Here is a 25183-nt window from a genome sequence, read left to right as displayed (position 1 = left end):
GAAATGTTTGCGACGTTGTATCCAAAACTAAGACAAAATAAATTCAAGTTTTTTAATTCTTTTAAAATATCTATAAAATCCTTTGACGATGGTTGGTCTCTTTTAGATTTCATCAATAAATAGATCAGTATCGAAATGATCGTTCTCCATTTCAGCACATATATCTCAAAGCACTCGGCTAACGCCCACAAAACGCGCGATCGCATGTACGGTAACATGGCAGCACATATATCTCAAAGCGCTTGGCTGACGCCCGCAAAACGCGCGATCGCATGTACGGTAACATGGCAGCACATATATCTCAAAGCGCCCGTAAAGCGCTCGCAAAACGCGCGTTTTAACAAAAATCTATAAGCGCTCGCAAAACACGCGTTTAACGCGCGCTTGGCTTTTGAGTGTGTACGGCTACATAGAACTCTTGGTTCTTTTAAACGCGCGTTAAACGCGTGTTTAAAAGCGCACGTTTAACGCGCGTTGAAAAACGCCTAGTGTGTACAGGGTCTTAAACGCGCGTTAAACGTTCGTTTAAAAGCGCGCGTTTAACGCGCGTTGAAAAACGCCTAGTGTGTACAGGGTCTTAACCAATTACCATTTACTTTATTTTTAGTATGTGAATGCTTATTGGTTAACTTCTAACTCTTGATCTTTATTTGTGAATACATATAAAAATGAAGAACTGTCTGGACTTTGCATTAAAGAAAAATCTGTAACATCTTACATTCAGCTTGTATGAAATGCCAGAAGCCAAAAATTGAGAATCCAAAACAGTGAATTGACATTGAGGATCTGCAATATTTTCTGTTCTCAGATTTTGCACATTTGACATTATTATAAATATGGATTAAACTATTATAATAAATAATAATCTTTTCTAACTCCTTAATGATGAACAGTGATTTTAATTAAAAGTAATTTTGTTATACTTTACAATGTTCAAATACATTTTTTAAATACCAATAGTTATTAACTTTATTATTTATTTGTTTTTTTTTCAGTATTAATATGTTAAATTAAATTTATAAAAATGGAATTCAAATATTAAATTATCTTGTATTGTTATTACATTAACAGAGCTGCCAAGGATCCTTTAGGAGATTTTATTCATGCACAAAATTAGAAAAAGTGAGATAATTGATTTTATACAAATGTAGCTCAAGTCACACATCAATAGAATGCAATCAGTCAAAATACAACTTGATGGAATTTTTTTTCAATTTCAGTTCACTTAAGAACAAGTTTTATTACACACTTTTATTAGCTTGCAAATTAGTTATACAATTTAGGATTTAATATCTGTAGAATGTTCCTTATTATACAACCACATTCAAAGAAATGACATGGTTCAGGTACTGTACAACCAGTGCTGACACTTCAGAAAAATTAGATATACCAATTGTTTGTGAAGAAAAACCAAATTAATTAATATTTCTAAGTTTTTTAATAACCAAAATTTAATCAACTATATCTTTTGTTTATGAATATGCCTTTTACCAATATTAATATTTATTTTTGAAGATCATTTCACATATCTTGGTTGGGCGATACGCTACTCCGGTTGATATTCTGGAAGTTTTAAAAAGTTTACGAGCCCCTTTTTTAGTAATGCATAGTGACCTTATCAAAGATTTGTCAACATTTTATTTATTGATGACAACAAAGTTCTTTTTAATCAGTTTTTAAATTAAGTAATGATGATGATAAATTATTATTATTAAACTTAGAATGAATCTTATACCATTTATGAATTTTACAAAATATATGTCATTTATGAATTTAAAATATACAGAAATACAAGTAATAATATAATAATAGTAATAGTAATACAGACTAGCTAAGTGTCACAATTTAGACCGGGTTTACTGTACAAAAATAAATATCACATCTCAGGTTCTTGTCTTTGAATCCCTCAGCTTTCCTTTTAGGACCAAAATATGAGTGGTACATCTTTCAATTTTTTCGTTTATTTTATCCTAAATTATTTTTACTGTGTCTTATAAAACTTATTTAGATATAGCTTATTTCAGTAGTCTTGGCTGGCTGTAAAAATGTGCAATAGCTGGGATCAGTCTATTTACTAAGTGAAGGGAATGGACAGTCAAAAAGTTCTTGGAATTACCCTCCAGATGGCAGAGATAAGATTGCATTCCCATTACTGTGCTGGGAAGATTACATTCTCTGCTTACAGCTACAACCAGTCTGGACATGTTTCAGTGCACAGTGGCACATATTGTTCCATTTCATTTTGATGTGAGTGTTTGTCTTTCAGCATCATTTTGCAATTTGAACAATGCATGAACATCCACTTCATGTGAAAATTGGGAAAATATGCTTCAAAGACACTATTGGCTCTACAGCAAGTTTACGGTGATACTGCATTAAAGAAATCCAGAGTTTGCAACTGGTTTTCACAGCTTATCAAAGAACAGGAAATATTGGAGGATGATGAATGCAGTGGGAGGTCATCTGCATCCGGAACTAAAGAAATCATTATCAAAGTGTGACAACTGATTTGTTCTGATCCACAAATGTCCATTGTGATATTAGAACAAGAAGTTTGTATCTCTCATGGATCTATTCATGCAGTTCTGTCAATGTGAAAGTTTGAAGTTGAGACATGTCAGTGTAAAGTGCATTCCAAGGCAGCTAACCATGGATCACATGGAATGTTGCATGCTCATCACTGGAGATCTGTTTGAAAAAGTACACAGGGCCTAATATTTATTATGATCATAACTGACGATGAGTCATGGGTGTTCGCCCATGATTCAGAGACAAAGATGCAGTCATCACAGTGGCACACAGTATCATCTCTGCAATGAAAGAAATCATATCTAATCAAATCTAAGGAAAAAGTGATGCTTATTGCATTCTTTGATGTGGACAGTGATGTACTGTGAGTTTGTACTGCCTGGACAGTTTATTACTGATTATTTCTAGATGCAAGTTTTGGTAGACTATGAGAAGCAGTTCAGAAGAAACACTGCAACTGGTAGGAGGGTGGTTTATAAATCACAATAATACACCAAGTCACCTTTCACTTGTTTTGCAGTAATTTCTCATCAACAAGACTTCTTACAATTGCCCAACCACTGTACTCACCAAATTTCATTCAGAGTGGCTTTTAGATGTTCCCTACAATGTGGGTCTCGAGGAAATGTTTTTCGCAACCATGGAGTACATCAAATCAAGTGCAAAGACTGCTCCAGAATATTCCAAAGTGATTCCAACAATGGCAGAATTGATAGGGCAAATATAATTACTGTAATTTCATGCAGATAACCCACAGGTAATCTTTGTTTGAAAGATGATTCAAAAGAGGATGTGGGTTATGTGATGAGAAAAGTTATATGCCAATTTTGAATTCCAGTCGAAGTTGATTCTACTATAATTATGTTATATTTAATTTTTTCTGGGATTATTTTACTGTTATTACCAGACAAAGAAAAATTAGTCAAAACAACAATAAATCATATTTAATTTTTACACTTAATTCATATAATTAGGACAGTTCATAAACACCTGTAATCAATTCTTTTTCTGTGAATTTTTGTCCGATGGAGATAATTATGATTAATTCTTTTGAAGAAATCTTTTGTTAATAAATGGTGGTTCCTATTTTTTTTGGAAAGGACTTTGTCTTCAAAAGAATTAATCTGTAATCAAATTACAGGAGTGGCTGGTGAATGCAGTAGTGAATTTCTCAGTGGCCATTTCCTTGTTAACACTAACTTGTAAGTACCATGCCGCCCGCACACACTTGCACGTGTATGCTACTGTACTCAGTTATTGTCTTTGCTAATGTATGCTCTGATTGAAAGTTATTTAATTTTTTAAATTTTATACTAATGTTAACTTAATTAAAATTGGTTTCTGCATTACAGATTGGTTTAAAAAAAGTGAAAAGGTAATATCATTAATTTTGATTTTGTTAATTATTATTTGAATTAAATGAATAATTAATAAAAATCAAATAAAATTATTGTATTTTATTTTATTGTAATTATTTTTATGTAATTATTAGTTGATGTTACTGTAAGATAGCAGTCTAACTGCATACCTTTAAAAGAAAAAAATTTATATTAATTATTAATATTTAGTGAGAGTATAGTCTGAATAACAATCTTGTATGTTTCAGAATGAGACTGTTTTTCTTGCACTGAAAGTTCAAGAAAAACTCTCCATTAATTCATCATTATCATTTGACTTAATGTTACTCTATGTCATTATTATTTATTCATAGTGATATGTTTTGATTTCTCAAGTTAGCACTCAATACAGTCAATTTTTTAAAATTCTATGTGAACAAATAATGTGTTGTTTTAATTTTTAATTTCTACATGCATAATAACAATTATTGCATATAACATAAAGATGCATTATTTCCATATTATACAGAGATCACATTATATTTTCTATCAATCACATTTCTCAGTAGTTCATGTTTAAAGTTTAATATATAATTATACATATACAAGTCTTTATTGTCTCATATAAACTTTGAAAGTACACCATAAAGTTTCCATTTCTTAAGAAATAGTTTGTCTTTTTCAATATTTGATATGCAGTTGCATATAATTTTGCAAAACATTGTGTATTTTGCCCTTTCCTTTTGACTTTTAAAGTGAGTTTTCACAACAGTAGCAATTCATCAAAAAAATAGAAGAGTTTTATGTGCAATAACATTTTCAATAAAAATAATCCAAGTGATTAAATATTGATACATTAAAGTGTATAAATGTAGTTTCTGAGTCCTGCACTATTTGAAATTCTGAGAAACTTGGTTTACATGTTCTAATACATGAATAATAAATACCATAAAACTTTTTATAACCATTTAATGGGATATTTTTTTAATATTGGTTTTGATGTTACTGTTATTTTTATATTGCAATAAACTATTTCTATTAGAATATACAAATGAAATATTCCAAGCAATTTATAAATTGGATAATTATAATAATGAAATTAATGAAAAAATAATTTTTACTTGAATACAAAAAGTTACTGTAAAAATTATATATTTATTTATATAAAACAGCAAATAAATAATAGATAAAAATAAGAAATAAATTCATGTGTGAGCAAAAGTTTTTGATTTGATACAATAAATATAAATAAATGTTGTAAAGTAGTTTAAATTGAAAGTACAAAAAATGATGTTTTTGAAAATTCCATAGACCATTTCAGTGTATATCTAATGGAAATGATATATAAGCTCTATGAACATTTATTATTATTATTACAGGCAGTGCCATCAAGTGGCTGTTTGGCTTCCTCAAAACAAACAACCATATTCTCAAAATCACAAGAAAAACCAAATAGCAAAATAAAACATAAATAAACAAATATAACATACAACACTGCAAATTGAACAGGTTTTACAAGTTAAACACAGTTAATATTCAAATAATGTAATTATATATTATTTGTACTACAAAGGTAGAATATACAGTAAGTATAAAAACATATACAGAAATTCACAAAGTATGGATAAGAAGTTACTGGTCACAATTTATGTACTAATAATTGGTTATTTATATGAGTTAAAATAATATAGTAAGTAACCACAAATTCCCTATACAATATGGTCTTGTTTTATATGAAATTTGCATATTGGCATGTACTATATAAAACAAAATTCCACATATATTCGTGCTTCATTCTAAGTGATCTCAGATGATAGCCTAAACTTATGCAACTATTCACAACAAAAACATGTAAAAATGTTTTTAATGTTTTATTTATGTTTTTACTACAATGAATAACATTTTAGTCATGCTCCTGAATATACAGAGTAAAAGTTTATTATACCATATTGAGTACAATAATTGAGAAAAATGCATGCAAACCAAGGAGCAAGTAGCATTCAGTAGTTCTCTATGTTGGAAGCTGGAGAAATATAGTTTGTTGATTTAAGAATCAGGTTCAGTGGCACTAAGATACTCTCTTCCTGATTCTCTCAATGACACCTACAGAATGACCATTGTCTCTATGCATTAGATTGTACCCTTAGTTCCTAGTTATTTTTATACACAGTACTCATTAATCTAACATATATGGGACTTGGACAGTGTTTGATAAGAAGATTGTCAGATTGTTGGTAGTAAGATGAATTCAATGGTACTGTATATGAACAATTTGACAGCATGGATTCAACTGTTAATGATGCAGCAAAACAGAAGTTGGAATACTGATCAAAACGTGTGAACATACTGCTCGTTGTTGGTAATCAATATATTTTGGGGCCAATTTTTATATTCACACAGTATTGTGCTATAAGATACTTATTACTAACCCAAGGTGAAGATCCCAACTTTTAATATCATGCTCAAGCTCAAGTGTATTCAAGTTTGGACTCAATGTCATGCCACATTTAGTGGGAACTAGTAGGAAACATGCCTATGACTTGGCATGTTTCCTACTAGTTCCCACTAAGCACTTTTTGTATCAGCACAGTCAACTCTTTGTATCATCAACACTGGCAGCAGTGTTGATGATACAAAGAGTTGACTGGCATCATATTACTGAATATGTCAAACTAGCAAAAGGTCAGATTACTGAAATTGTATTGTATATTTTTCTGTATTATTTTTTTAAAGTTTTAGTTTAATTTTTTATCGAGTGAATATTGTTGCATTTAATATAGTAATATTGACCAAATAAATCCTAGAAATTCATGAAATCTTTTATGTAGTATATTATTTAGATTTATTCAGATCAGTTTCTTTTTCCATTTACAATATAAAAATTACAAATTAGTTTTTTTCATAAAATGGTTAAACATATGTAGTTAAACAATGGAGTTAAACATATAATTAAGAGGAAAATTTTGAGTAAAATCAAAAGTTAGGATAAAAAATCCTGTGAATTTTCTCTTGTGGATAAGGTAGCTGAATAGTAAAATATTAGCTTACTGCTGTAGAGCCGTATTCAAGTTCAAACTCAGTTCAGATCTCCATAATTTATTATTGGCAGTGAAAGTTGAGTCTTCATTCTTATCTCTTCATCTATGTTGGTTGACTAGAGTTGCCAGTCTTTGATTGAAAATAAAGGAAAAGGAGATAATGATGTTTTACCAGCTATACAAACATATTGGTTATCACAATGTTGAATTCCAGTTTTATACAGAAGAAAGATGAATAGTAAACAGGAATAGAATCCAGTTTATTATTGGCTTTTTTTCCCCTGCAGAACACCATTTCTTGCAATCAAAATTCTTAAGCCTTTTGTAATCAAATCTACCTATAATGGACATAATTGTGACTGGTCATATAGCTTACAATGTGTTGTTGCCTTGCATAATTAATCTAAATTTTCAGTTGATACTAATAAATGTTAGTACATTTCGTTAGTTTTTCTTAGGTTTATTTAATGTAACTTTTTTTTTTGTCTGGATATAAATGCAGAAATGATAATTTTTTTTTTTAAATTAAAAAAAAAAGATTAAAGAAAAGAGGACCATTTCTGTTTGCGCACAGAAACCCAATTGACCTCTAATTCGTCATTTGACCTTGACGTCACGAAGGAAGGAATCCATTGTTTGATAAATTTTCGTATATGATATCTATAACAACTGTTCTTATAACGAGATGGGGGATATTCATTATAATTACTTACATCCGGCACAACGAAAGAGACACGTTAAGTAAGCACAATGCAACGTATGTCGTGCAGTTAAGCAGGCATTACAGGATGACAAATTGATAAGGTTTCGACTTGCTGCCAGTGGTATTTGTGTATGTGATAATTTGTCTTTAGATAGGAACCGTCGTTATTCTATGCCGTCTATCTCACTCTAACGTGTTTAAAACCTTCGATTTTTCTCCCCATCGTGATGATGATCCTGAGACGAATTCGTGTATCACTATTAAGGTTAGTTAAATGCAGTCATGTTTATCTTCTCCAGAATTAAAAAAAATATATATAAATTTAATATATATATTTTTTAAATTAGCGAATATTGCGCATATGTTTGTGAATTTTTAAGTAAAGTTTTACTTTCTTTAATTAAAATTAAACCAGTTTTTAATCTCAATTGCCATTTTCTTTGGATAAAATGTGTGATGTAGAGTATCATTTTATACTTAAAGATCTATGATTATACGTATTTAACATTATAATTTATGTGCTGAATTTAAATTACTACAATTTGGTATAATTTTAGTACAAATTGTAAATGCAGTTATTTAAGTANGGAACCGTCAAAATTTCTTCCGTATAGCGAGAATCGTTAGGTCTACCGTAACAGTTGTCATAGTAACTGAGTTTTATCGATTACGTAGATCCAGACATGCCAAAATAATTTTTTTTTTTTTTTGCTGTCCTTGACACCAGATGGCATCGAAGATAGTGTGAAGTTTATATACTGTATAGTACATTTATTAAATATGAATTTTATACATAACTACGCTTCAAAATTTTCTTTTTAATTTACTTATTAATAAAATGTAATAATAATTTTAATTTTATGAAACAATAAATTAAAATTTTTTTTTATTCAGTACATTTAATCCTACATTCAAATATGTTAAGCATTATTGCAAGAAAGGCAACAATTTGAGGCGTACTTTAGTTATTATTATTTTTTTTAATGATAAATTAAATACAAATTGTGAATGTACAGTACAAGTTAAACCTCGATATAGTGCCACCCCAGTAAAGAGCCATTGAATAGATTATTTTCCATAAATATTAAATAGAGGAGCTTGCGGTATCTGAATTACTAAATTACAATTTTTCTTGCGAAATTTATTACCAAATTACGTGATTTTCAGAATTTTGTTTACACCTTATTCTTCTATACCCTATAATTTTTATTGTTTTAGATACTTTGGTTTGATGCCAGTTTCAGATGGCGATAAATCGAATTTGACTCTATTCATTTCTGTGTTTGTTTATTTGTTTTTATTTATTAGATTTATTTTAGAAAATGTAATTTATTTCAATAAAAAAATTTGAATATTTTCTTTATTGAAGCAACGAGGATTATATAAATTCATTGGTTATCCATCCAACCAGAATTTGAAATTGTCTGAAGAACGCTCTATTTTTTACAGTAATTTTCAGATATTCGTGTAAATAATATATATTAAATTGATCTAAATTGTTTAAGCTATAAAAGAACATTTTTCATCCCGGATAAAGTAATTCTTTAGCATACGCAGTAATGAAATGCCGCAGCCTTGTGCCATATATGTTGGTCTACCTCGATATTGGTCTTATTATAAATATTACTGAATACTTTTCGAAAAATGGCATTCTAAATCACACTTTGAAACAAAAATTTATTGCTTTGATGATGAGAATAAACTGAGAATGTGATGCGAGTCGGATTTTATTTGTATATTTATCACTTGGAATGAAAAGCATCCCTATAGTAAATACTGCAAATGGATTCTAAGGCCATCAAATTAAGCAATATACTTAAATTCGTCAGACAATGAATAATTCACGATGTAAAAGAATTTTTGTAATAAAATTCTGAGCCATTGACTCTAAAATTTAAGTAGTATATATGAAAATAGGCTGCAAGAGCTGTAACGGAGCTAACCATTAGTTATATTTTTAATCGTAAAACTTAATCAAATATTTTAATATTATTTATAGTCTGGCGTACTTATATAAACATGCCTGGCTGTGGAATGACCTACTTATCCCGTTTATTATAATGATATTTAAGTGCCAGATGGTGATTGGTATAGGTGCATGTAAAACCTCATTTGTGGTAATCGCGTTTTCGTTTGCAACACAATTAAAATGTAAAAAATGCGCATTTATTTCATTTCAAAATAATAATATTATGTAAGAATTTCCACAATAATGACTATTATTAACTTATCTCGTAATCGGAATTTTTAAGGCTATTCATTTTCTACACAGTAAGCTTATTTCATAAAGGAAATAATGATATTTAAAGGGAAAACAACAATAAACTGAAAATTATATTTTTAAATTATAATTAATTTGTGTATATATAAAAAAAATGTTAAAAATTAATAAAAAAATTTACGATTAATTATAGATAAAATATGTTTGTTGATATAATTTTTTGTTATATACTTATAAATCTTATCTAATGTTTAAGCTGCTGTGAGACGTGTTATATAGCCCTGTATTGTACAGTACATACGCACACACAGAATGACATCTATATTATAGAGTATAATTAAATACGTTATGTAATATAGAAGCTAGTCTATATTATTTAGCCATTTATAATGCTCTATAATATATACATAATTAATTGTAGAATGTACAATAAGGAATACAAGTTCACACTAAGTATTCATAAGAGAACATTTTAATAGATTAAGCGAATTCAATAAAATGTATTTTTCTAAAACATAAAATAAAACTTAGAAACGATTTTAAATACACTTATCATCATATCTTTGATGACATCATGCAGCAATTTATGTCGAGTTATTCAAAAAACGAGATTCATTGTTGGTATTTATAACTCCAAAAAATCGAAGTAATTTATTTTATAAAAATTCCATTTCTTTTTCTATCTTTTAATTTTATTTAACATATCATAACATTTAGTTTAAAGTAATTTTATTATATATTTATTAAATTAGGATATAACAACGTACGAAGCGTAGTTAGTTAATTTTTTTTTCTTTAATATATTTATTATTAAAAACAATTTTTAACACAATTAATTATCTGCATCCGATGGAGATAGCATTAAATTTGATTAATATAAAATAAATTTAATTATCTTACGAAGTTTTAAACAGAAAATCATTAAAGTAGATACATTTTTTTTTAAATTAAAAAAAAAAGATTAAAGAAAAGAGGACCATTTCTGTTTGCGCACAGAAACCCAATTGACCTCTAATTCGTCATTTGACCTTGACGTCACGAAGGAAGGAATCCATTGTTTGATAAATTTTCGTATATGATATCTATAACAACTGTTCTTATAACGAGATGGGGGATATTCATTATAATTACTTACATCCGGCACAACGAAAGAGACACGTTAAGTAAGCACAATGCAACGTATGTCGTGCAGTTAAGCAGGCATTACAGGATGACAAATTGATAAGGTTTCGACTTGCTGCCAGTGGTATTTGTGTATGTGATAATTTGTCTTTAGATAGGAACCGTCGTTATTCTATGCCGTCTATCTCACTCTAACGTGTTTAAAACCTTCGATTTTTCTCCCCATCGTGATGATGATCCTGAGACGAATTCGTGTATCACTATTAAGGTTAGTTAAATGCAGTCATGTTTATCTTCTCCAGAATTAAAAAAAATATATATAAATTTAATATATATATTTTTTAAATTAGCGAATATTGCGCATATGTTTGTGAATTTTTAAGTAAAGTTTTACTTTCTTTAATTAAAATTAAACCAGTTTTTAATCTCAATTGCCATTTTCTTTGGATAAAATGTGTGATGTAGAGTATCATTTTATACTTAAAGATCTATGATTATACGTATTTAACATTATAATTTATGTGCTGAATTTAAATTACTACAATTTGGTATAATTTTAGTACAAATTGTAAATGCAGTTATTTAAGTAGAGAATGTTACAAAATGGCATTTAAATATAATTTTTGAAGAGGATAAAAAAATATTTTTATATATTTAAAAATTCCTTTTAATATTCTTTCTGATTATTAAGCGTTACTTCATTATGTTACATTATTAAAATATAAAGTAGCTAAGTAACTAATATGATAACTAAATTTTTTTTAATTATTACATCTTTTTATTAGTATCTTCATTCACAGCAGTAGTCATGATTATATTTAATTAATAATTAATATGTAATTATCATCAATGTAAGAATAATTCCAAATATTTCTAAAATTTTTTCTGAATATTTAAAGAATCCCATAATTGTATATCATTTATTTTTGCTAGTTTCTATTCTAATTGTTTAATTAATATAATATAATTAATTTTATTTAACATAAATTTTTCTAATAATGTGAATTTAAATTGATGATGATGATTCTATCTAATTGGAATTTAAGTGACATGGTTTTTTTTAATAACAATTTTCAGTTTTTGCCTATATTTTATTTCATTTTTTTAAAGAGAATGAAAAATTATAAATGAAGATTAGATATAAATTTTCTGTAGTTTATTATATTTTATTTTTCATTTGAGATGGGAGTGTTGCAATTTTATTAAAAATGATTGAAATTTTGTAATTTTTTTAACAATATATTCATAATACAGGTTTACAATCTTAAATATTATTTTGCCACGAAGATTGCTTTTCTCTTGGAACACGATCCTTTTCCAATTAAGATTTTTCTTTTTTATTTCAGAATTTTTATTAATTTAGCTGTTTTTCCCTCCTCAAATCTCAGTCATTTGTTTTATCATTTCAAATATTTTGTATACAGGTTAACAACATTCGTTAATAAGTACTGGTGAAATATATAATAAACTCCCAACAACCTTTAAATAACCAGTAAAATATTTAAAATAAAGGTCAAAAACGTTTGTAATACTTTTAAATATTTTACTAGTTATTTAAAGGTTGTTGGGAGTTTATTTCAAATATTAAAACTAATGAGGAGAAAAGCAGCTAAATTTGTAAAATATCTGAAATCTCAGAATAATTAACTGTATTATATAAAATGTATAATATAAATATGAGATTATTTGTTTTAATTATAATATAATTATATACTACATACTATGTATTGTAAGATTACTTGTTTGACACTGAGTGTAGGATGGCCTATAAATCAGTTAACCAAGATATATGCTAAGATTATTTTAAGGATGGTTAAAACTGGTTTAAAATATCTTTATGTTGATATTTGTGATTCAACCATTTCCAATAAAGCAATTAAGTCATAAATAATAATGTGCAGCTGTTCCAAACCAGTTCTAATTGTTCTTAAAATCATTTTAGCACTCAGTATATATCTCGATCAACTTACCTTTGGGTTACACTATTTATTACAAATGAAATTTATGCTTAAAGGCTAATAATGCAATTTTTTAAGAAAAATTACTGCATAATTTTTAAATAGATTCTATATTTTATACATACATTTTTAAAAATTTATTGTGTTTTTTCATATTTTATAATTTTTGAAAAAATACTTTATTACATAAATATTATGATTGAATTATTGAGTAGAATGTATTTTCAGTTTAAATTTTCTAAAATCATTGTTTTTAAATAAAATTTTATAAATAAATATTGTTTGCTAATATAGTTTTTTCTAAATGTATACTTGTGCAACTACATAGTAATTTTGAAGATGAGTGTTAATTTTTTGAACACCTGCTTTAGGGGGTAAATTCATAGTTAAATAAACTTATACAAATACTTGTATATACATAGTTATTTAACTTAATTGTTTTTCCCTTGTACATTAGTCTAATAATCAAATAATTTCTTTGGTATGTAATGTTATTACTGCAAAGCTTTAGTATTTGTAGATGAAGAATGCTATTTTTAATTGTAGATTGTTAGAAATTGTTCAGAAAAATAGATTTTAAAACCTGTTGAGTTTAAGTAGCAATGTACATAATATTAGTACAGAAAAAGGCAGAAATTTGTAAAGAATTGTACTTCAGATTTATATAAGATGATGATGATGTTTTTGTGTTTATAGTTAGGGAAATTTGCTTAATTTAAAATAAGATATTTTCAAAACAGTTAACTCTCTGATTAATGGCAGTTTAAATGACAAAATTTTGTTTTACAGATTTGTTCACTTTGAAATATTACTTGTTTTAAATTGAGCACACAGAAATTATTCATTCTTATAATCAATTCTAATCAGGAAACAAAAAGATTTGAAAGAATTTATTTTTAAGATATATATATGATTATAAACATACTATTTTTTACTTTATGTATTTTATTTTATTATTTATTTAATTTTTTATATTTTTCCTTGTGGTGATGTATTGGGAATATGAAATTCCTGAAAATATTTAAATCTACTCAATTTTAGATGTCTATAAGTGTTAGTAGTAATTATATATGTATATTCATTGGTTTAACAGTCATGTAGTAATTTTAAAATAATTTTTCTGTCGTAATCATTACTTTTATAACTTAAATTTACCACATTATCTGATTTTTTTTCTGAATGTAAATGATTATGTTGATGTTTTGTGGCCATCCTTCTAAATTTTACTGGGTTATTTATGTATCTTTTATATAACTACATATACTTTTTGTTATCAAAAATTAACTTTTTTAAAATTTATCTAACATACATAAATAGTTTGCTGACATGATATGATAATATGGAAGATAATGCTAATCTTTGAAATTCTTAAATTTCTGCTGTTAAAATATTTTTTCTATGTTCATTGGTTGATATATAGAACTTGTTATGATATCATTAAATCATTTTGACATGTTCTCTGTTCATATTTTGTAAATTATAGAAAATAAACTTACTCATTTTCTGAGTTTGATTGAAGTAAAATATTTTTTTGCTGTAATTCTGAAATGAAGATAATACAAAAAATATCTGATGCAGTTTAAAACATTAAAGTATAAATTTTTATGGTAAATCCAATATCTCTTTCAATTCTTTATGTAGGATAATCAAAGTGATTTGATCTGGTAAACAGATCTTAATTTTTCTTATTAACATAGTGGCAGATGATAAAGTGTTTTTCAAAGAACTGTCATTTAGTGCATAAACTTTACAAGACATAAACTGGAACCAGTTTTTGTCAAAATAAGATAATTAATGTAAGATATTATAAGACATGAACATAAATATAGAGCATAACTCTGTCTAACTTTTCCATGATGTCAAAATTATTGTGAAAAACATTTACCAGGTTTTTACCTGACCCATTTCTAATATACAAGAAATACAAATTCCAGATATTTATCTACCTGATAATTAGGAAGAATATCATTAAATAATATATGGAAAAAGTGGAAATTACTTAGTTCTTTTTTAAAAAATATTCATGCTATTACTAATTTTTTAATTTACTAACACTTTTAAATTCATTCATTTTGTTTACACTTGAATTATGAGCAGCAATATGGAAAAGGAAGCAGCATCTTTGAGTTTTGTATCTCTTGATAAATGTAATGGCAATATGAATAATAAATCAATAATAGATAATAATAATAATAATAATAATAATAATAGCACTGTGATAACATATAAACTATAATTTAAAAAATTGTAAAGAGAAAATAACAAAATCATATAATAAAAAGGGAAAAATCTAGTTTATTTAAAGCTCTGCATTGAGTTTTAAATAAAATATTATTAGAAGGAATGAGTTTTGTAAATAGCATTAAAATAATACTTAGTAAGTATAATTAATACAAATGTAGAATACATAAAAGTGTTTTATCATTACTCATTCAATATCAATTGAGTCTATAAATATCAGATCATCATGATATGCAAATTCAATGATTAAGAATATATAGATGAAATTAATCAATCAAAATAAAGAATTGCAGAATAAAAGAAAAACAAAAAGTAAAAGTTATAATTACTATGCATAAGCAATTTTGAATAAAGAAAAATAATTGGAAAAGTTAAATAAAGCAAAAATAGAAATTAGATAGAAAACTCAAAACACATATTTACAAAAATAATACAGTAAAACCTATGTAAACCAGAATCACACTGTATATTGTACTGAATATTTTTTCTGCTTTGGAAAGGTTTTGCTGTACTATATATACGATCAATCTTTGTTTTATCATTTATTTGCCTCTAAAACTGGAGTTAAATTAAGGTTCAGCTAAACCTCAATATGAATTATGTAATTATAGTAATGGGTATCATACATGAGATTTAAAGTTATGTAATTTGATGGTAACAGTAGACAAATAGTATTTTAAAGTCCACATCAAATTAGATATAATACTAGATGTATACACTGTCAGACAGCATTAAAATTGCCATCTGATAGTGTATACATCTAGTATTACAATGGTAACAATGTCAATGCTTTGCAACATTGCTTTGAAAAATTGTACATTTAGCAATTCACAGTTAATAAAGGCTTTTCTGCTTAAAACTTATGGGCATGATAGGGTGAATGCTATTTTAGGAGAGTGTTATATTAATTTATGATTGTAGTGGATATTATGATTTGATAATGTAATTTAAAGATTGTGTGTTGTTATTTACTTATTACAGTACTTATAATTTACTTTTATGAATGTTATTATCAATCAGTCATAGTGTTTATATAGTAAACAACAACTTGATATATTAAGATCAGATAGGGTCCAGGTAGCATAACTGGAAGTGCACCTGTAGTTTGAATCCTGCTTCATGCCAATTCATCTCTTCAGTTATTCTAAATTTAAAATTAATTTAATTTAATTTTAATTGTTAAATTTATCAAGAGATGACAGCTTAACAGTCTACCTCTAGCCAAATTGATTTGTTATCTAATTTGTTACTAGCCTTAATATAGTCTGATAGATAATCTGGAAATCACTTGGTAATATCAATCATAGTATTTAAACAAATATAAATGTAATAAAAAAACACATTTATTCATATTTTTACTTTAATTATAAGTTTATTTCAATATAATATACCTTTGAATGACGAACGTTTCAATCGTCGGATAACATACATTGGATCCACATACAGATCCCTGGAGGCTAGGATACGGGACCACAAATATGATGTGTCGAAGCAGAAGTATAATACGGCTCTAGCACGGTATGCTACCGAGCCCGGGGTTTCCCCATGTTGGGATGAGGCTACTCTTTTACATAGGGCCTTTGACCGACACGACTTACGCTCGTTGGAGGCTATTGAGATTTATAGAGAAACCATAAAGGGAAGCTGCATTAACTCCGATTATATTCCGATTCCACAATCGTGGAAATATTATTTACATTGCCACAAGGCGCAACAATAATCGGAAGTTTAATTATTTTTAATCTTTCTGCTATGTATAAGAAATCAAAGCGTTTACATCACGCTAATTTTCACAACTATTTAATAATATTTAATGTATAGCAGTATTTACATAGCGCTAATTTTCACAACTATACAATAATAATTTATGTATAGCGTTATTTTAAAATAATTTTTTGTCTTGTAAGCGTAACGATTTTTATATCTTACGCATCGTTTAAATATTTAAAAGTTCGGAACACAGCTGTATTCGATTATTAGAATCCTTCAAAAGATAGAACTGTTTTTTAATGTTTCATCCTGAAGAGGGCCTCTAAAAGACGGCCGAAAACGTTAGAATATTAAAATCTTTTGACTGCTGGAAGTAGTATTGAGGTGTTAAGTGTTGTGTGTAATATAAGTCATATCAAAAATGAAGAAAATAATAATTCAACTGATCAAAAATCTTGACTGATATAAACAGTCTAATTCTGAATAATTTATTATATGATGGGATATTCACAGTTGTGATGGTTATAAAATAAATTAGCCTAGCAATGTATAATTAGTTGTGCTTATTGCTTTTTTTGAATATTAAGTATAATGACAGACTATGAAGTATTGAATGTAAGATAATTACAGTATAACTTGATTAATATGCATCTATGTCCTTAATTTAATCAAAATTATTCTTTTAATTACTATATCAGTGTATTTCTATTAATAGGACTTATCATACTGGTGTACAAGATTGCAGACTCACAGTTACACAGATTAAAATTGTTTTATTTTCAATTACCTGTAATAGTACCAGGTAATTGAAAATAAAACAATTTTAATCTGTGTAACTGTGAGTCTGCAATCTTGTACACCAGTATGATAAGTCCTATTAATAGAAATACACTGATATAGTGATTAAAAGAATACAGTATAACTTCTTCGTGCACACTGGGGTGTATAATAAACAAAAACGTACTTACTCGTGCCTCTAACCGGTGTGTAGAAATACAAAAATAAATAATTTTGTAAAAACAAATGTTTTCTGAACACCTTCCGTGTCCTTCTTCAGGTAAAACGGTTGGATTCCTTATTCTCGAAAATTGTCACGCAATTTTTTAAAAAGAGAAATTTGAACGATGTTTCAATTGCGCGATATCTATTGAGCATGCGTTGTATCTGTCGTGTTCCTTTTTTTTGATAATTACAGTATGTTTATCATACATTATCTGTAAGAGAAAATTTACACTATTTAAATTTTGTAATTTCTCATAATATACAGTCAAACCCTGTATGGCAATATTTAGTAGAACAAGAAAAACATAATATTAAAGTGAACGTTTTTAAAAAAGTAACTCTTTTTGTCATTTAATGTTGTCAGACTGCAAGTAGGGTTATTTCTACAAAGTTAGATAATGTTAGAACAGAAAACATGCATTTTAGTATCCTCTAGTACAAGATTTAAGTTATTTGATTGCACATTATTTTTACAGTATATATTAAACATCAAAATCCAAAATCAGTCAAAAGCTGAATCTTCCCAGGAAAAAATGAAGTAGATAAAACTAAAGTAATTCTGAAATGTAAATTCTTACAAATTATATAAGAATTCCTTAGTGTCTCAAATTACACTAATTCTAAAAGTAAAAAAAGACTTTTATGTACTAAAATACCAAAAACACACTAAATCTGGCAACCTGCTCTTGTCTGTACTGATAAAAGCACTATATTAAAACACATGTTGATTTCAAAAACAAAGCAATAAATTAAAATTACTTAAAACTTAATTTATTGCATTATCATCATTATAGAGAAAGGAAAATATTGTGTATTTTATGAATAAAAAAAATATTATAAAATGTATTGATAAACAGAGATTTATCACAGTAGACAATATAGTTTAATCAAGAGAAGTTTTACATTAAGCCAATACAACTTGCAAGGGGATCTAAATTTCTTATTGTGATATTGCTAATTGCTGTACTGAGATTTGACTGTATATGAATAAACTTGTGTTAATATTATGAATTATTTAATGTAAGTGTTGTATTTGAAATTTTACATTTTATGTATTATATTTTAGCATTATTTTAATATGAAATTATTATTATTTTTCTGTTATTTAATAAACTGTAACAATGATAAGTCTACAAGATTAGATACTCTGTATTAAATTATGTCATAGTTAAAAATAGATATTTCTAAAAGATACAAACATTTAGATTTCAGAAATGACTTTTTGCATATAAATGATATAATTGATACTAAAATAACGGTGATATACTGGATTTTAAATTATTTCTAATTTTTTTCAAGCAATTTAATTGAAAAATGTAATTTAAAATTCAAGTTTTGTTCTTAAGAAAAAGGAAAATGTAATTAAAATTAATTTGTAGATTGTACATTGATATAAATATTTGATATTTAGAAAATTTAAGAAGTATCTTATAAATGTTAATATTTTGTCTGTATATACAATTTTATAAATAAAGCAAATAAATAAGTCTTACAATCATACAAATAACATACAAAACTTTTAACATTAAAAACTTAAGGTTGTATAGCTTAAGTTTTTAAGGCTACTGTCTTGAAATATTGTTTTATAATTTAGATATATTGAGAATTTTAAGAAATCTCAAAAATAATTATTTTAAAATTAGTAGTTAGTATATCTTTAATGATATAGCAATTATTTATTATTTAACATTATTATTGTATAGGTAAAATCACAAATAGCACCATGAGAACAGGTTCTTTAGGTTCTAATTCTCGAACATCAACAAATACCCCAATGGAGGTAAAGCAAAGTAGATTGTCAGCATTAGGCAAACTTTTCAAGCCATGGAAATGGAAGAAAAAGAAAAATGACAAGTTTGAACAAACCTCAAAAAGTATGTACAAATTTTCTAATAATCCAATTTTCATCATCAATTTATTCCAAATAGTAATTATTTTGCGTGTTAAATATTTTAATAGCATTAGAGAAGAAATTTAATACGAGAGCTACAAAAGAAGAGCTTATTCAAAGAGGTGTTCTATTATCAGATGGAGATAAAATGAACTTTTCAATTAAAGGTAAAAAAATAAGTACATAGTTTTTAAAAATGATAATCTATTTACTATAAAATCTACTTTTAAATTTGATTCAGGTTAATATTAACTATTATACATAAAAGACTCCACAAAGTTTAATGATTCTTCTTCAAAACAATATTCTCTTTAAGTGTTTCTGAAGATGAATGCAAATCTGAAAGCTCTAGAACCAGCTAATTTATTATATTTATATTTACTATTTAAATATTTGTTTTATATTCCATTAAAAACAAATATTTTATTATTTGTTTTAATGTTTGTGCTATTTATTATTTGTAATTTATGTATACAAATAATAAAATAATTTATTATTTATATTCATAAAGTAAATTTCCTGGTACCAAAATTAATTGAATTTTATTTCTATACTAAACTAATACTAAACATCTGATTATAAATTCTACAAAATATTAAGCATTTGATTTGATTATCATTACAGAAAATAAATGAATAATTGACTTTTTGTAAACTGAAAAATTATTACTTTAGAGCTATACATCAACCAAAGCTGAATATTATCAGGCTATATATCAACCAAAGCCCAATAATATTCAGCTTTGGTTGATGTTTAGCTTTAAACATATCGGGTGTAGTAAGGATGTTTGATCATTACTTTAGTTTTGAAACAAATATTTTTATGTTTTCTATGGTTTATCATTACAATCTAAAACAAAAAGATAGACCAAGAAGCTATAAAATGAGAAATTTTACTTAAAAACTGTATAAAATTTGAGAAAGAATGCTCTGTCTCTTTCAACTTCAGAGGTAATTAAAGAACATCATGGCATTACTTAAAACTGGATAAGGCTGTTTTCGTTATTACGCATCAGTTATATAATTATAAGTTACCTATACATATCAAATGCATTTTGCCAAAGTGACAATGCTTCAGCCTATTCAGTGACAATTACACAATTCTGTCTGCTTGCAGTGTATTATATTTTACAGTTCTATCCCAACATACATCAATGTTAATGCCGTATTTAAATTAATATTGTTTATATTTTTCTTATTTATTATTGCAAAATGTTCTTTAATTTTTCTTTTAATATTTTTTTTCCTGAAACAAAATTTTTATTTTATCTGTATTAATGTTACAATTTGTTTCATTACAGTGTAAAAGCATGGTGGCATCATAATATAAATTTCATACAGTTTTTAATAAAAGTAATTTTGACCCCACTTTTATTACTTTTATTAGAAGTTTTTTGTTCGGTTATTAATTTTCAAGACTTTATTTTGAATTTTTATTAAGATATCTCAAAGAAATCTTCAGAAAGCAAAAACTCTTTAAATTTGAAAAATTAAAAAAGTAATATCTTAGACTATAAAATTATTTTATTGAATTATTTTTATAATTTAAAATTTTATTAATTCAAAATTACTTTACTGCATTGAATAAATTAAAAAAAAAAATTTTTGATTTACTTCTCTTCCAAATCTTTCTCTATCAAGTGTGTTTAATTTAATTAGCTGTGAATCTTAGATTATTTATGAATATTCAAACGTTAATAAAGTTATATGAATGATTATTATCATCTATTAAAAAGAATTATTAAATAAGTAATTTGAAAAATCCAGATATTATAAAGATTGTACAATAATTTTTGTTTAGAATTCTTAGATATTTGATTTTCACTTTTCAAAAGGAAACTAAATAAAAAAAAATCAATGTTATAAGGAATATTCAAAAAATAAAATGCTGGTAACATTAGTATCAATGTTTTACTTTTTTATTTATTATTATTTTACAATATTTTAGTGAATTTACAGATTAGTGAAAAGTTAGATGGCAGACTTCAGAAGAAATTCTGATTAAATTACAAAGGAAGAACTTTTATTTTTATAAAGGAACAACTAATTATATTTTTCTAAAACTTAGTTGGTTCTAATGTTTGATTTGTTGACAATTGGTTGCATAGTCTTACCAATTTATTAGATTATTTTGAATAATATTGATCAATAGAGTAATATTCTAGATATTTTGATATATTAAGTATGGTTATTCTTTTTATGTGAATAATTTTGAGAGGTGACTATTATTATCTTTGAAATTTTAATTAGTGCTGTACCTGTAATAATTTCAACAATGTTATCATTGCTTAAATATGAAAACCTTGTTTTCTGATTATAGTTGTTCATTCGCTAATATCATCTGCAAAGTCTACTGGTTTTCTCAATAAACTTTATGATGATTAAATAATTTATTTTCATTGCATTATTTCACTTTAGACTATACTGTATTTTACAAAATATTTATTTATTTAAATATCTGTTATGATCTGTTTTAGGTACAAAATATAAGAAACTTTCTCATATGTCTTTAATGATTCAAACATTTCTTGACTTGTTAGTTGATCAATAAAAATCACATTAGCAAAAGAGAAAATTATGTTAATATACTGGACAATTTTCTTTCTAATAAATAGTCATTATCCAATAATAAAATAATTTTTCCCAATTTTTATTTCATAGATGATAATTCATATACAAAATAAATTTAAGATACCAGACTTTTTCAAAGAGTATTTGGTTTAAGCTTAAATAAAGCAGATCAAATCTGGATACTTTCTTTTGAAAATAATTAATGATGATTTCTTCCCTTTACAGGTGTTAAATTGTTACGCATTTGATTCATACTAAGCTCCTTTTCCTCTTACAATGCTTGTGTTTTCAATATAAATGTATTACAATATTTTAATTAGTTCTATCAACTTTGCAAACTTGGTCTGGTTATAGTTCTTTAATATTGAATTAACTTTTAATTGTTGATATGTAATATATGTTGAATATATCAACAGATAATTTCTTATTAGTTGACATCAACTATTGTTTCACGTCGTATTTTGATGTGAGAGAAAATGCTTAATATTTTTTATTTGAGACAAAATAAATTAGAGTTGGATATTTGGTTATGCTCTGCCTCTAATTCTTGAACAATGGAAAAATGCTGCATCAAATTGGTTTTCAGTTTTATAAATTTTGTTATAAAATTCTGCTTTAGATTATTTTGCATTATATAATCTGTGGTGATAAAAAAAATTATTTACATAAGAATAAAACAGATATTAATTAGTTATTGGATTATACATTACATTTTCTTACATGAAATGTTTCAATCCTCTTATAAGAAATAAATGTACAAATATAAAATATGATAATAATTATATTATTTTTTTTACTGTTTAAAATATTTATTCAGTAAATAATACTAAAATAATATAGAACATAATTTATTAATGAATTTATTAATGAAATGTAAATTTTCATTTAATGAATTAAATGAAAATTTACATTTCAATAAAGCAATATTATTTTAAAGTAATTAATAATAATAAATCTAAATAATGAAAGTCTTTATGTTTATTTTTATTATGGAAATTAGATAAGCACTAGATTTAGAATGATGATTATTTTTTAGTTTTAGGAAAATGACATTATACTAATAACTAATAAAATGAATACAGTTAATAATATACAGTGGATTCTCGATACAGCAAACACTCTAAGTGAGCCAAATCATTTGCTCTGTCAGGAGTTTTGTGTATATAAAGAATGGCAAGAACCAACAAATTTGTTTACTATATAGAAAGTTCACTATATTGGTTGGTTGCTATATAAAGAATCCATTGTAGGTTAATGTTCTGCACTTAAACATAAAAATACTTAATCTAGCATACAGTAGTTTTTCTATATTGCCATATGAGAATGCTAGTTAATGATATTTACCTTTTAATTCTAGAAAATGATCTTAAGTGGAAAATTAATATAGAGAAGTTTGTTTATCTATACAGATATATGATTATTTATTGCATTAAATACAGATACAAATAAAACTTAATAAAGCTTAGTACAGTAAATGAAAATTTAATAATGCCATTTTTTAAAATACCTTTTAGAATTTATTTATTCAGCTTTCTATATTGCAATATTTTAACACATAATACTTAATAAAATAAACCATTAAAAAAAATTTAAAATTATATCATAATGTTATATTTTAACATTTGACAATACACTGGATTTAACTAGAAAAAATGCTTTTAATGGCTTATGAAAAGTAGAAAATTAACATAACAACAATAATTTACAAAATTGAAATGTTCTACTGTTTTCAAGCTATAATTATATGTTCATCTTCAGGAACTTAATTGAAAAAATATTCTGTTGTCTTGGATGCAAGATAGGCCAATATACAATTAACTTAGCATTATGTTACATCTTCATCTTTTTTGTAAAGTAAATATAATTTATATGTAATAAAATTCAATATATCATAAAGACATTACTAAAATTAAGCATTATTAATACATTACTGATATACAAATTAAGAATTTTTTTCTTATTATAAGTAATATCATTAATTTTAAAACATACTATTTGATTATTTAATAATCAAATAGTATGTTTTATATTATATTTGTATTATATTATACAAATTCTTACTTATTAATGTAATTTATATCTTTTTATATATTATGCATTTTCCAGTTTTTCTCTAATATGTGTAACATGTTTTTACTTTTTCTCATTCATTGATTTCTCATTATTTTTCCTGATAATTTTCACTGTTAAAAAACAATGAAGGTTATACGCTTCCTTATAACATTACATTACTTCATTACTTGATGATTATTAGACCTTGAATATGACATTACCTTGAAAATTTTTATTGCTTATCATATACAGCTGAACCTATCTATCTCAAACATGTTTATCTTGAAATTTATTTTTTCCCTGCATATTCAGCCTAAATTTAATATATTTTTGATATTTAGTTCAAATAATTTTTTCCCATAACCTCTATATATCAAATTATGGGCCAAAGTGTCAATTACAAATTCAAAGCTCAGCAACTACATTTTGATAGCATAAATTGTAATTTAGAAACATCTCTTTCAAAACAGTATACAGTTGCATTTAACACTGCTTTTCCCCAATTGACTATAAGTTTAGCTTGCATCTTATTGGTTGAAGAAAGTCTGCTATCAGAAACTATTATTGGCAGACTATTTCTGTTAGATATATCAAAATTGTATTATTTATACTTAATACAGGTATTTACTGTATCTGCTGCTGCATTAATAAAATATCATACCTCCAATCAAACCTATTACTTTTTACTGTGTAGGAACCTCTTTTCTTGAATTTTTTTTATTCCTGTGAGATTTGAGATAGACAGGTATAACTGTACAGGTATACCTCGCCTTACGTCGGTAATTGGTTCCGGGAAAACGACTTAAGTC

The 25183-nt window shown here is 26.0% G+C and overlaps 1 protein-coding gene across 7 annotated transcripts in view; it reads left to right on the top strand.

The window, feature by feature from the left end:
• LOC111635279 (phosphatase and actin regulator 4-like) overlaps positions 1 to 25183 on the top strand; it is a 96197-nt gene that overhangs the window by 18866 nt on the left and 52148 nt on the right. For 4 of the 7 annotated variants that reach the window (XM_023380196.1, XM_023380194.1, XM_023380197.1 and 1 more), the window contains exons 2-3: positions 19565 to 19735; positions 19821 to 19919. In XM_023380196.1, the coding sequence (XP_023235964.1) occupies positions 19565 to 19735; positions 19821 to 19919 (270 nt within the window). Of the gene's footprint in view, positions 1 to 7483; positions 7873 to 10824; positions 11219 to 19564; positions 19736 to 19820; positions 19920 to 25183 lie in introns of those variants that run through there. The other 3 variants (XM_023380199.1, XM_023380198.1, XM_023380201.1) reach the window with 3 other exon arrangements.

Source organism: Centruroides sculpturatus, unplaced genomic scaffold (assembly GCF_000671375.1).
Source record: "Centruroides sculpturatus isolate CEXI.00-Female unplaced genomic scaffold, Cexi_2.0 scaffold898, whole genome shotgun sequence".
NCBI classification, from domain to species: domain Eukaryota; kingdom Metazoa; phylum Arthropoda; class Arachnida; order Scorpiones; family Buthidae; genus Centruroides; species Centruroides sculpturatus.
Note: the sequence above shows the minus strand (reverse complement) of the source record. Positions and strands in the feature narration are given on the sequence as shown.